Source organism: Microtus ochrogaster, chromosome 6, assembly GCF_000317375.1.
Source record: "Microtus ochrogaster isolate Prairie Vole_2 chromosome 6, MicOch1.0, whole genome shotgun sequence".
Classification (NCBI taxonomy): Eukaryota; Metazoa; Chordata; class Mammalia; order Rodentia; family Cricetidae; genus Microtus; species Microtus ochrogaster.
In genome coordinates, this window is record NC_022013.1 from 26,710,377 (window position 1) to 26,724,380 (window position 14,004).

Below are 14,004 nucleotides of genomic sequence, written 5' to 3' on the forward strand. Positions count from 1 at the left end.
CACACTCACACACACGCTCACATGCTCACACTCACACGTTCACACTCACATGCTCACACTCACACGTTCACACTCACATGCTCACACTCACACACGCTCACATGCTCACACTCACATGCTCACACTCACACGCTCACACTCAACACTCACACTCACATGCTCACATTCACATGCTCACATGTTCACACTCACACACTCACACTCACATGTTCACACTCACAAGATCACACACATCTTTGTCAGCACGACCTTGCTTATTAAATGTTCCATGGCATAGTTGCACCATTTTATATTTAACCAGATTCTCCTGGTAAAGTATGGGCTGTTCTGGGCAGAATTCTAGAAGCAGAATTGCTGAGCCAACAGTAGATAAGCCCAAGCTTTAGTAGATGATGTGAGGTCACATCTTTCCCACACAACCATCTGGAAATCCCCCCTAAGTTAGTAAAACTTCCTCTAAAAATGGGTAGAATTGGCAGCGCAGTCTCCTTTGGTGGAAATTAAAATGCACAGTGCTCCTCGCTCCTATCTGTATCAGGTGCCGTGCTAACTAAGCATTTTGCTGGCATTGTCTAGTTTAATTGCCTGGGAGATCCTTGCTTTATCATTCCCACTTGAAAGGCAAAACTTTGTTAATTAGAAGCCCAGTCTAAATTGACCTAGTGCTACGGCCCACACCCTTCATTTCTCTTGCATGAGAGGAGAATATGTGTGGCTGAAAGTAATGGATCCTAATCCTCCTGTCTCCTGCAGTCGACACTGGAGGCAATGGAACCGCGTCTTCCGCTGGAAGTGTCACGACCTGGTGAAATCCAAGGTCTTCTATTGGCTGGTGATCCTGATCGTTGCCCTCAACACCCTGTCTATTGCCTCGGAGCACCACAACCAGCCCCTTTGGCTGACTCATTTGCAAGGTGAGTCAGCTGGAATGGAGCCAAGATTGAGCACTCGGGCTGAGAAGCTTAAAGCCGTCAAGGGTGCTGTAGGGTGTGCTGAAGTCAATGGGATTGACGACGCCTTCAAGAAATTACGGTACTACTCGTGTGGGACCACTGGCCCAACTCCCTCTCACGGTGGGAGAGTAGAGACACCAAAAGGCATGGTGGCATCCCCACCATCCCACCTGCCACATCATTCTGATCTGGGACAGTGCCAATGACACTTAGGGACAACTTTCAGATGCTTCCTCAAATATCTAGGCAAATTGTTCAATTATATACCATTGCATGTAAAACTGTCAATAATTGAGAGTTCTAAGCATCCAAGTTCAAATACTGTTAAATACAGTAACCAACTATACAGTGAGTGAGATTGCGTGTGTGTGTGTGTGTCTGTGTGTGTGTGTGTGTGTGTGTGTGTGTATAAACGGTAAACAGTTAATTCATTGCTCATGACTTCAAGGAGCATGCTTAGTCATAGAACAAGTCAGATGGTAATTGTTTCCAGTCCATCCAGGGAAGACAGTGAAGGAGCAAAGATGAAATGATAAGAAAAATGTTGCCAGAGAAGATACTGTTGGTGCACACATCAAAAGGATACAGAGATAAAGCCCAACTGGTCCAAGGTCGGCAGGGATTCCTGCAGATGCCACGAGTGCAAACATGTGGAATAGTCTGGTGAATTAAGGGAGCCACAGAACTTCATATGTGACGGACAACAGGACAACAGGTGTTCATAGGGGTCCTCGTATACTGTCATGCTGCATTAGGAGTTTAGCCTTTGGGTACAGGGAGGCCAATAAAAAGTTATAAGTCTAAACATATTATGATCAGGTTTGAGTCTCTGAATGACCCGCCTTGGCAGAAGATGGATGGTCAGCCTCATCCTTTCGGTGGATGCCCCACTGTGTGCAGAGCTCTGGACAGTGACCAAGAACCAGATAAGAAAAAGAAGAACCAATCCCACAGCTAGGTACTCTTCCCGCTACAAACACCAATGTGGCATGGGTTATAAAAATGCCTCAAGGGGTGACAACGTTTTCTCATTGCTATGACAACTACCTAAAAGGCAATGCAAGGAAGGAAGAGGTCCTTCTGGCTTGCCCCCTAAGAAGGGATCCAGTCTATTATGACCAGGAGAGCATGAAAGCAGAAGCCTGGGGTGGATGGTATCATCGTGCGTACCTACAGTCAGAAAGCAAGAGACATAGGAAGTAGAGCCGTAAACTTCATGGCTGCTCCCAATGACCGAGTTCCTCCAGCGACGCTCCACCTCTTAAAGATTTGACATAAAACAGTGCCCCCAGATGAGGACCAATAGTTCAGACATATGACTCTGTGGAGGAACATTGCACACTCAAACTGTAATAAATAACAAAGAGGTCTCTGGGTGGGGAGGCAGGGAGCTCATGAACTTCCTCATGGAGATATCTTAGACCTAACCCCTCAGGGGTGGTAGCTGACTCTTCATGCCTATGCAGGGATCATAGACAGGACCCTGGGCCTGGGTAAGGTGGGGAGCAAAAGCCAGCACACTTGCTTAGAGCCAGGTCCCGGAGAGGCTGCTTCTGTGTAAGGGGATCTAAAGCCTTTTTGCCCATTGAGATAGGCGAGGAGTCTGGAAGTTCCCTCTGCTGGGGGTCCTGGGAGGGAAGAAGAATGTCACAAAGGAAAAGTTAACTGCAGCCTATGTCCAACCTGTGTCCTTTAGATTCGTGCAGCCTCAGCATCTCCTCGTAATCTTTCTTTTACCATCTTACCATCTTTCATTGCCTTCCATGGATGGACTGGAAACAATTAACATCTCTCTTGTCCTACAACTTATCGGGGTACGAGGTCCAGCTTGCAGCACCTTTCACAGAGCAGGGATAGTAAACCATGACAGACCCGTACAAACCAATCAAAGACAAATGGAAACCCTGGGGGAGCCCTTCAGAAGTAGGCACAAGTGTCCTTTTTGGAATGTCCTCAAGTCAAGGCATATGAATCCCTGGGGGAAAGAACATCTCCAGTGATGAGCTCCCGTGGGAGAAAAATCTCAACTCAAATAAAGAACAGAGTTGCTCTGGGGAAGAGTCACCAGCCTGAAGCATGCGAGTGAGCCGAGCAGGAACATGGCCTAACGAAACACAACAGAAGAGATGAAGCTCAAATGAAGTGGAGGCTACAGTTTCAAAGAGTAAAAAGCAAACCTGCTATTCAGATGCATGCATGCACCCATTTGTTCATTCATTCATTGCAATCTTCTTGAGAGCTGCTTAACTGTGCTACACATTGTCAGGCCGCATTAGTAAACCCACGTGAAGATGGAACCCTACCCAGAAGAGGTGAATTTGTGATTCCTAGACCGAGCAGACAAATAGATGGTGGTGCTCCTACTTTCCAAGATGGCAAAAATAGTCAGTAGCCAGGTAGTTCTGGCAAGTGTGGGATGAGGGGCAACATCCACCGTTATGGTGCTGGGCATACTGAGTTTGGGGTACCTTTGAGACAATCTAATGGTAGTGTCAAAGAAGCTGACGGGAAAACGGGGTCTGGGTCACGATGGAGAGGCTGGGTCTTGGGAGAATGAAAGGTGGGGCTCACTGGTAGAGCAGCGCTGGCACTGCCGTCATAGATCATCAGCAGATATCAGGGGATAGTGCAGGGCTCAAGACCAGCAGCCAGTGACCTGGTGAAGAATGTGTGGCAGAGAGGACTGGAGAAGACAGGGGGGGAGGCTTGAGGAAACCCCACAGAATGTGGTGTCACGGAAGCCAGGGTGCTGGAGGAGAGAGTATCTGAAAGATCGAGCAGATGGTGAACAGGATTGTGGGAGAGCAAGTACGTGAATGTCTGTGTCTGCTGGGTTTGGCAACGTGGAATTGACCCTGGAGCTGGATAACTGAACATGAAGAGACCATTTGAAAGGAAGAAGGGAAGTAGCTAAGAAAGACAAACAGATACTGATAGTGGGCGTCCCAGTTGGGGCCGGGCCAAGCACCGGAGAGCAGATTGCCTTTCATGAGGCCCAGCCTCTCTCTACCAGGAATACAGACTGTGTTTAAGGAGGAAGAAGAGTGAACCTTCATGGATTTATACAGCTTTCCCCCTAACTGGGGTAGGGATTAGCCTCCTGGAAATACAGATTTAGGCTCTTTTGATGGGCAAAATTCACCAGTTTTTCCTAGGGGGATTGTTGTTATTGTTATTTTACATTTCTAATTGATTAATGAATTGATTGATTTGTTGGTTGGTTTTGTGGAGGGGGGCAGAAAACAATTCTGTCCTCTCTTTTCACCATATAGCGTCTGGGGTTCAAACTCAGGTCATCGAGCTTAGTGGCAAGCCCTATACCAGCCCTCTTGCTGGCCCCTTCCTAGGACCTGAAAATTAAAAAGGCTCAAGAGCCGTGGAAAGATCGGGCATGTGTGCTGGTAGAGGCTCACCTGGGGCAGAGGCTAGGAGGAGGAGGAGGAGGGAAGGAAGCAACATTCTGCTGCCCTCCGCAGATGTCGCCAACCGCGTGCTGCTGGCTCTCTTCACCATCGAGATGCTGCTGAAGATGTACGGGCTGGGCCTGCGCCAGTACTTCATGTCCATCTTCAACCGCTTCGACTGCTTCGTGGTATGCAGCGGCATCCTTGAGATCCTGTTGGTGGAGTCGGGAGCCATGTCACCACTGGGCATCTCTGTGCTCCGCTGCATCCGGCTCCTGAGGCTCTTCAAGATCACCAAGTGAGTGCAGGCAGCCGGGACCCTGAGTGGCCGAGGATGCAGGGGCTGACAAAGTCAGGAATTGTCTCACTATTGCCTATGTCAGGATAGGGAAAGGAAAGAGTTGGAAAGAGGAAGAAAGGAGAAAAGGGGAAGCCCTGGAAGATGGGAGGAAGAGACAGAGAAACGTGGGAGGGGTAGGGAAAAGAAAGAAGGGACACGGGGGAGGGGGACCATGCAGAGAGGGGAAAGGGCTTTTCATTTGTGTTTCTTCCCCTCTGTGGGGATGGGAGAACCAGGGAGCATGGGAGAACCAGGGAGAAGTCCCTGTCCCGCCCCCACCTTGCTGTCCCTCTTCCTCAGGTACTGGACATCCCTGAGCAACCTGGTGGCGTCGCTGCTCAACTCCATCCGTTCCATCGCCTCTCTGCTGCTGCTGCTCTTCCTCTTCATCATCATCTTTGCCCTGCTGGGCATGCAGCTCTTCGGGGGCCGATATGACTTCGAAGACACAGAAGTACGACGCAGCAACTTCGACAACTTCCCCCAGGCCCTCATCAGTGTCTTCCAGGTAGGTGCTCTGTCTGCGAAGACCTCGCTCTGGAAGATGCCTGAATCCTGCTTCAGTATCTGGGAAAACATCACCTGGTCGAGTTCGATACCCTTCTCATTTCCTATCGCCTGATCTTGGGCCACTGCAATCCTGTTCTGTTTGTCTCTTTCCCTGGAGCTCTGGCTGACGACGCCTAGTTTGTCGGTTTCTCTTCGTCCCTGCGGCCTGGCAGAGTGCGATAGCAGCTGATGCAAATAAATACTTGGGGGTAGACTGGCTGTCGAAGGTGCGCTGCTCACATCTCTAGGGCAAAGTCAGACGAGCTGAAGGTGTCCTCTGCAAGCCGAGAAAGCCCAGGCATCTGAGACCCCTCTCTCACACGAGAGGCACAGAGGCTGCCTGTTTCCAAGAAGCCACTCAAGGGATCATGGCTGGGGTTCAGAGAGTGACCTTCAGAGCCACAGCCTCCCAGAGGAGCTTTCTTAGTGTTGAGCATAGACATGTTCCTTTTCATATCATCAGTATCTCACAAGTCACTCTACCACGCAATACCAGCAGGGGTGGTAGGTGACGACCCTCAGTCAGTCCCATAGATGGCTTCATGGCTTCATCCTGCCTTTCTTCCGTTCACTACCTCACCAGCTGACAGGGATGGTGCTTTCAAGGGACTTGACCTTGGTGCTATTTTTGGAGGCCGGGTAACAAAGGCCTGGCTGAGTGCAGTCTACTTCAGCCTGGGGATTAAGAACAGAGTAGAGGCCCTATGATCAAACTTGGCCCTTGAGAGGCTTGATAAGACTTTTTCCAACCACCCCAGGCAGCCAGCCCTTCAGTCTTGGGTTCCTCTCCCGAGCCCACTCGCTCCTCCCTGGAGCCCACTCGCTTCTCCTCCAAGCCCACTCACACCCTGATAGCACTGTAGAGAGCTGAAGGAGGAACAATGAGGGCAGTAGGGAGTGGTCACCTGGAGGGTGGGGACCGGGAGAGCTGACAGGTGACAAGGGCCTTTTGGGGTGACTTGTCCTCTCACCTCGTGCTCCCCCCACCTAGGTCCTGACAGGCGAAGACTGGAACTCTGTGATGTACAATGGGATCATGGCCTACGGAGGCCCATCCTACCCCGGCGTGCTCGTCTGCATTTATTTCATCATCCTTTTCGTCTGTGGCAACTGTATCCCCTGGGGGCCATGGTGCAAAGAAGAACTTGGGGGAGTTGGCTTAGCAGGGAGGACCGGGGTCCCTATGTGTCAGGAAGGAGATCCCTCTGGTTCCCAGGTTCGTGGAGTGGGGAATGGGACACAGTAAAGGTAAACGCAGCAACAATATAATTCTTTCCACCAGAAATGTCGGAGAGCAGCAGGGACAATCAGCTGTGAGGTTGGTGAGAGCCTGAAGCAAGTGGGAAGAAGCCTAGGGCTTAGCAGAGACGCAGTGGAGATGATGGGGCATCCCGGTCCAGCATCTCGGAGGCAGGCAGGGAGGAGCCAAGGTGTCTTCCAACCTGAAGGAGAAAATTTTTATTTGGTTTATACTTTCATATTATGGTCTGTCATGAAGAGAAGTCAGGGCAGGAACTCAAGGAAGAACCTGAAATCAGGAACTGAAGCAGGAACCATGGGACGGTGGATCTCAACCTTCCTAATGCCGCAACCCTTTAAAACACAGTTCTTCAAACTGTGGTCACCCCAACCATAAAATTATTTTCATTGCTACTTCATAACTGTAACCTTGCTACTGGTATGAGTTGTAAGGTAAACATCTGTGTTTTCTGATGGTCTTAGACGACCCCTGTGTAAAGGTCGTTCAGTCTCCCAAAGGGGAATCTCTGGGAGGGATGCTCTTCACTGGCTCTCTCCCTCTGGCTTGCTCAGATACCTTCTTGTTATAATCTAGGACCACCTTTTCAGGTGGGGCGGGCCCTTCTACAGTTAGCAGTTTAAATGAAGAAAGTTCCTAAGTATTGTTTCCCTCTTCCCTGGTAGATCAGGTTGACAGCGGAAGCCGACACGAAGTTATGACCAGGGATCAGTCTGAGCTCTGGGACCAGGAATATTAAGCTAGGATAGGTCAAAAGGTGAGCTAAGCAGAGAGATGCTAATGGCACCCGAAGCACTACTGCTGTGCTGTGGAATCTGACACCGTGGTGAGTGGGCAGGGATGAAGTCAATGCCCCTTGCTTTACCTCACTCTCAGGGATCCCTGTCGGGCAGCTGGGATCTGTTCTGGTAGACATAGAATAAAACTCCAAAGCTCTGATGGGTTCAGGCCCCATCAGCAGTCCAGCTTCCCTGAAGACTTGACTATGCTCCTGGGCCTGAACCCTCCCACGGGTGCAGCTCTGGTGAGAAACTGCCACCTCATGATTAAGGCCTTTAAACACACGGGGAAACAAAACTCTTGTGACAGAAACTGCCTTCCATCACAACTCAAGGCTCCTTAGCTGGCCTTCAGACATCCTGCTTAACGTCTTCCTGGCTATTGCTGTGGACAACCTGGCAGAGGCAGAAAGCCTGACTTCTGCCCAGAAGGCCAAAGCCGAGGAGAGGAAGCGCAGGAAGATGTCTAAGTGAGTGCTGGACCCTCTAGGAGAGAGCTGGACGGACTCTGGCTGGGGCCTTTAGGCTCTAGGCCGGGTCCCCCACCCACGAACTGGATGAGCAGGGGCCATATGGCACCTCCTCTTGGGGGCAGGCTTCTCCAAGCAAGACATTCAGGCCTTCAGAATTTACGCCAAAAATTTTTTGGGCAAAACTAGAGGCAAATTGGCCTTCTAGACAGGCCTCAAGGAATGCAATGATCAAGCTAGTGGTTCTGAGACTTTTCCCCCTCACAGGCCTGCTGTTCAGTGACTGGACCCCTTGGACAGGGTCATTTAGGTTTGGAGCCTTGGGCTTCTGTGAAGTAGGGGTTGACTTCCCAGTTCTCTGCTGATCTGTCCCTCTGTGATTGGTCATGTCGCTCTGTGCCTGGTGCTTCTGGGAGTAAATATAGAATAGTTTTTTTTCTTAAATATTTATTTATTATATATACAATATTCTGACACCATGTATACCTGCGCGGCAGAAGAGGGCACCAGATCTCATTACAGATGGTTGTGAGCCACCATATGGTTGCTGGGAATTGAACTCAGGACCTGTAGAAAAGCGGCCAGTGCTCTTAACCACTGAGCCATCTCTCCAGCCCCCATGGGATACATTTTCTGGATAATGTTTCTCAAGTTCAAACTGCAAATGATCCATCTGGAGGTTTTATGCAAAATAGAGTCCGTGTCAACCGGTCTGAATCAGGTGGGATGGATGAAGGCTTGAATTTCCAGCCAGTACCAAGACAATGCTAACTCAACTGGGTTTTAGAGGATCACATTTTGTGTGGCTGAACTTCAGTCTGGAGCCTGCTTCCTTTAACGCATGTGCCTGCAGGAATGGGATGCTCGTTTCTTAGAGACTAGATGGAAATTGCTGGGGAAAAGAGACCAACGAAGACCCCAGGTCTTTCTAGGCTTGAAACTTAGACAGACAGGCCATAATTCCATTCTGAATCCTACATAAGACAGGTACAAAGCCACTCCCACTCACTCTCTAGGAGGAACACTGAGAGTCTCGCTTGAGTAGAAGTTCACACCTTCTACCGCAGAGAGAAGGCTTGCCCAGGCCTACTGCCCTTCCCATTTGGTGGTCATTGCTGCAACTTCCCCCATAGATTCCCCTGAGCCGCTGGTGTGAAATATTCCTAAGGGTGTTGTCAGCCCCAAAACCATTCTTACAGCTTCCGCCTTGGATGTCCTTGCTTTTTCACTTCAGGGGGCTCCCAGACAAGTCTGAAGAAGAGAAGGCCACGATGGCTAAGAAGCTGGAGCAGAAATTCAAGGGTGAAGGCATCCCCACCACGGCCAAGGTGAGCGCTGGTGCAGGGAATTGTACAGGCTGACTGGAGAGCCTCTGAGAGTCCCCTAGCTCCCCAAGTTACTAGGGGCACTTTGGGGATAGGAAGGAGACACAGGGTAGAGGGGGACAGCATCCCCTTGCTCTGGGAGGAGAGCCAACATCTACATCTCTTCCGGGGACTCCTGTGTGGGCAGGCACAGGCCCTTCAGCCTGGGAGCCAGACTTCCCTGGAGTCCTGTGCGGAATGAGAAGGCAGCTCACCTGCCTACCCACAGTTGAAAGAGCCTGGCTTTCCACTCCTGCTAGCCCCACCTTGAATGTTCCAGCCTGGCCCTGCTCACCGACGTGGAGAGTGGGGAAAGGGAGTCGTGAGCCAGGGTCCCAGGCACAGAGAGGTTGGACAGCTTGGCCTGGAAAGTTGTTCTCCTGTAGAGCCAAGGGAACACAGTGAAGACGGTCTCAGACCGGCTAGAGCCTTGGTGTGCCCAACACGGGCTTGGTCAAGTCATATACCTTGTTGGACCTGACTTCTTATCTGTAAGCCGTAATAACCCCACTCCCATCCACTTCCCAGGTTAGAGGAAACACTCAGGAATCTGAACAACGCCCTCTAGCGCAAACCCAGTAAGTTCAAACATCTCACCACCTTTACTCTTCCTTTCTGCAGCTGAAAATTGACGAGTTCGAATCTAACGTCAATGAGGTGAAAGACCCCTACCCTTCGGCTGATTTCCCAGGTAAGGATCCCAGAGCCTGGGCTGAAGCAGGATGCTGTTGAAGGGGCACCTTGCTGATGCTGAATTCTCTATTTGGATGTGTCCTGTGCATTTCCTACTTGGACCACTCGATGTGGAGGGCAGAACCCTGGAGATGTCCCTTCCCCTAGTCTTGCCAAGAAGCAACCTGCAAGCCTGCCTTTCCCCGCAGTACACACAGAAAAATAATATTCCACACATGCTTCCATTTACTTTTATTGAGTTCCGGCTATCTGCTCAGTGCTGTTTGCAAAGAGCACAGGACTGGCAGACATACAAGCTATCTGCTCAGTGCTGTTTGCAAAGAGCACAGGACTGGCAGACATGCAAGTCCTCCCTGCCCATCGGGTTCTACCCAAAGAAGGGGCATTTCATTCATATGTTGATGGGGTAGATCATTCCCTACCCTGGATCTCGAATAAAACCATGACTGCCAGACTGCACCGTCTGAAAATCCACAAGAGCAGAATGGAAAGGATAAAGCAGAGCAGCCCCTGAGTGCATAGAGCCACCGGCTGCTGTGTGAACCCTGCTCATCTGGACCAAGGGCATGCTGCATGAGAGAGGCAAAGCCAAGCCTCTCGGGGAAACCTGGGGCACAAGTGCTGTCAGGCTCTGTTAGCTCACTCGGGGAACCGGCTGGTTAGCTTGAGTGTCTCTCAGCTCTGACTGGCCTTTCTGTGCTGGGAATGGCGGCATTCGGCACCCAGTTGGCTTTCCACAAACCAAACAAATGATCACAGGAAATGATTTTCCTAAACAAAGTTTGGGAAGCAAAGCTGGCCAAATTTCTTCAAATGTCTAGCGGGAGTAAATATTGAGACGGCGTCCTGTGGAGCTGTGTCACCTAATGGGTAGCCTCTGTTGGGCGCGCGTGGCTGGGTGACCGCTGTGGGAAATCTTATGTTAGGGGAACCGGAAGGGGCTAGAGAGAAATGAGAGCAGGGGCAGAGAACATGTGGGCTGGAGAGAGGTCTGACCAAGACCCTGAATACATTTCTATCTAACCTCTTTCCAAAAATAAGTTGAAATGGCTTTTGACAAAAGTTCTGTGCAGTCTGGGCCCTGATGCACAGCCCTATGATTCCAGCTGCTCTGGAGGCCGAGGTGTGGGGATATAGGTCAGTGGTAGAGTGGTGAGACCTTGGGTTCAATCCCCAGTACGGGGGTGGGGGTGGCAGATATGTGCAATAAAATTAACAAAACAAACACAGACCGAGGAATAAAGAATTGAGGGGAGCTGCAAAGATGCAAACACTAAGGACAAACCCTCTCTGCAGTAACAACCATGGCAGGCCAAGCAGATGTGAGCGCCATGCTGGGGAAGTGGTGGGGGCTCTTAGGATGGAGAGGAGTGAGGGTGTGATTTGGGTGGGACCCAAATTGAGGAACCCACAGGTCTCCGCCATGGAGAGAGCGGAATCAGGTGCTGTTGGCACGCCTAGGGTCTTGGCCAGGTTGCTAAGGTGGGAAGGAGGCGCGTGGGTGGAGGGACCCAGGCAGAGCACAGCTTTAGACCTTTAGGCCTGTGCTCAGAATGCGCTCAGAGTACCTTTTCCTCCTCTCTGCCTTCTGCTTCGCCTCGCTGACCACAAGCCTGGCCAAAGCTCAAGAGATCCTGGTCCATTCTGCCCGCACTAGAAATTCTTCACTGTTTTTAGAATCCTAACCCAGGATTAAAGGCATGCACTACCGTGCCCAGCCAGATTCCTCAATCTTGTTTGTGGCCCTACTTACAGAAGGTTTGGGGGACTTCTGAGCTAGACTGTACTCTACGTACCAAAAAGGGAAGGCCCAGGCATACCTTGCTAAAACCCCAAACTGGCCTTCGCTTAGCAGCGTCAGAGGCTCCCAGGAGGACTCTGAGTACAGAAGCCAAGGACCTGGCAAGGTTTGGAAATACCCCTTATTTCATTCTCTCTCCCCACAGGCGATGATGAGGAAGATGAACCTGAGATCCCAGTAAGCCCCCGGCCACGCCCTCTGGCCGAGCTGCAGCTGAAAGAGAAAGCAGTGCCCATTCCAGAGGCCAGCTCCTTCTTCATCTTCAGCCCCACCAATAAGTAGGTAGCACTGTGACAACCAAGTGGGGGAGCTGAGGAGGCTCTGAGACAGTGGCTCCCCTCCCCAGAGAGATCTACTCTGAGTTCTCCCCATCTTCAGGTACCTTATGCACAGCTCACTCCTTTAGGTTATTGTCTTGTGCTCTGTCTAAAATGCTCACAGTGAGCTGGGGTGTAGCTTTATAACAGAGTTTGCCTAACCTGTACTAGGTGCTGGTTTCAATGCCCAGCACATCACAAAAATAAAATACCTTTAAAATGAACAAAACGCTAGTATTTCTGGGAGATGAAGTGCTTTTAAGTTGTTTTTTTAAATTTTTATTTATAATGTATACAGTGTTCTGTATGCACGCATGTAAACTTGCAGGCCAGAAGAGGGCACCATATATCATTGTGAATGGTTGTGAACCATCATGTGGGTGCTGAGAACTGAAATCAGGACCTCTGGAAGAGCAGCCAGTACTCTTAACCTCTGAGCCATCTCTCCAGCCCCTGCTTTTAAGTTTTTCATCAGTTAGTTACTCCTAAGAGGGACTGTCATTGCTAGTTCTTTTCTTTTTTAAAAAAAAATATTTTTAATATAAAAAATATTTATTTATTATGTACACAATATTCTGTCTGTGTACACAATATTCTGCCTGCAGGCCAGAGGAGGGCACCAGACCTCATTACAGATGGTTGTGAGCCACCATGTGGTTGCTGGGAATTGAACTCAGGACCTTTGAAAGAACAGGCAATGCTCTTAACCTCTGAGCCATCTCTCTAACCCTGCTAGTTCTTTTCTAAGGGCAGTTTTAGAAAGGGCAAGGAGACAAAGCATGGAGAGAGAGGGAGTATTTATTAGTATTATAACCTTCAGCTTTGGAATAAGCAGACTTCACGGAGTTTCTTCTGCCCCAGGGAAGGAGATGGGCCTGCCCCGTTCTTGGCTGGGGACCTCATGGTGGTGGGCACTGGTAGAGGGGACAAGTGACATAGGAGCTCAGTTGGGAGACTTGACTAAGACTGAAGGAGCAAAGTGGGAGCCAAGTCCTGCTTGTTCAGCCAGGGGCTCGTGTGGGTGCAAGGTTATACTTGCTCCCTGGCTGGGTGGGGACAGCAAGTGGAGTCAGCGGCCCTGTATGGGAGAGAAGCTAGTGAGACCTGGACTTCCAGCTTCTCACAGCTCGCATCCTCCCACCCCACCAGGATCCGTGTCCTTTGCCACCGCATTGTCAACGCCACCTGGTTCACCAACTTTATCCTGCTCTTCATCCTGCTCAGCAGTGCTGCGCTGGCCGCTGAGGACCCCATCCGAGCTGACTCCATGAGGAACCAGGTGACGGCAGCCCCTTCGACTGGTTCGGCACCCCCAACCTACTCTAGGGTCCAAGCTCAGTTGTACCCTCTATGTGGCCAGAGGCATCAGAGTCTCTTAAAGTTTCCCCAGGGCTGGGGCTGGCCACTGCTATTCTGAACAGTGCTGCCGTAGCAGAAGCAAGTTAGGCTCTGTCTGCCTGCCCTGAATACTGCTGGTGCTGGCGGTTATGATGGCAGTCAAGATGGTAATGACGGTGGTGGGATCGATAGTGTCGATAATAATGGTGGTAATGACGGTAGTGATGCTAGCGGTGGCAGTGATATTAATGGTAATAATAGTGGTGATCATAGCGATGATGGTGGTGGGAGTTGGTGTTGATAATGGCGATGATGTTGATGTGATGATGTGGTAATGTTAATGGCAATGGAGATGGTAGTGGTGGTGGTGATGGGAATGCTGGTGAGGACGGCTGTGGTGGACCATTGTTTTGCCAGTTCATCGGCTGCCTCTTTTTGCCCCACCTCCAGATCCTTGAGTATTTTGATTATGTGTTCACTGCTGTTTTCACCGTGGAGATTGTCCTGAAGGTGAGTGAAGATGGCAGGACAGACATCTCTGGGGACGAAGTGTCTCTGAGATGTGTGGCTCCAACTTATACACAATGGCTCCCTTGGGGACACTGCTAAGGAGGGGAGGGAAGTAAGATTAAGATGAATGTTGATAGGAAAGACTAGTCAGGTCCAGGGGGACACACAGGGCTCCAGCTCCTCAGCAAAGGGGAGCGAGGCAAGGGGGCAGGTGACTGAGTGGAAGGT

The 14,004-nt window shown here is 50.4% G+C and overlaps 1 protein-coding gene across 3 annotated transcripts in view; it reads left to right on the top strand.

Annotated features, from left to right (window-relative positions):
- The window catches only part of Cacna1s (calcium voltage-gated channel subunit alpha1 S), a 66,253-nt gene that overhangs the window by 26,722 nt on the left and 25,527 nt on the right, over nucleotides 1–14,004 (top strand). For all 3 annotated transcript variants that reach the window (XM_013346711.1, XM_005348429.3, XM_013346712.2), the window contains exons 10-19: nucleotides 754–914; nucleotides 4,430–4,655; nucleotides 4,998–5,205; nucleotides 6,238–6,358; nucleotides 7,639–7,753; nucleotides 8,988–9,081; nucleotides 9,739–9,808; nucleotides 11,757–11,889; nucleotides 13,078–13,207; nucleotides 13,717–13,776. In XM_013346711.1, the coding sequence (XP_013202165.1) occupies nucleotides 754–914; nucleotides 4,430–4,655; nucleotides 4,998–5,205; nucleotides 6,238–6,358; nucleotides 7,639–7,753; nucleotides 8,988–9,081; nucleotides 9,739–9,808; nucleotides 11,757–11,889; nucleotides 13,078–13,207; nucleotides 13,717–13,776 (1,318 nt within the window). The remainder of the gene's footprint in view (nucleotides 1–753; nucleotides 915–4,429; nucleotides 4,656–4,997; nucleotides 5,206–6,237; nucleotides 6,359–7,638; nucleotides 7,754–8,987; nucleotides 9,082–9,738; nucleotides 9,809–11,756; nucleotides 11,890–13,077; nucleotides 13,208–13,716; nucleotides 13,777–14,004) is intronic.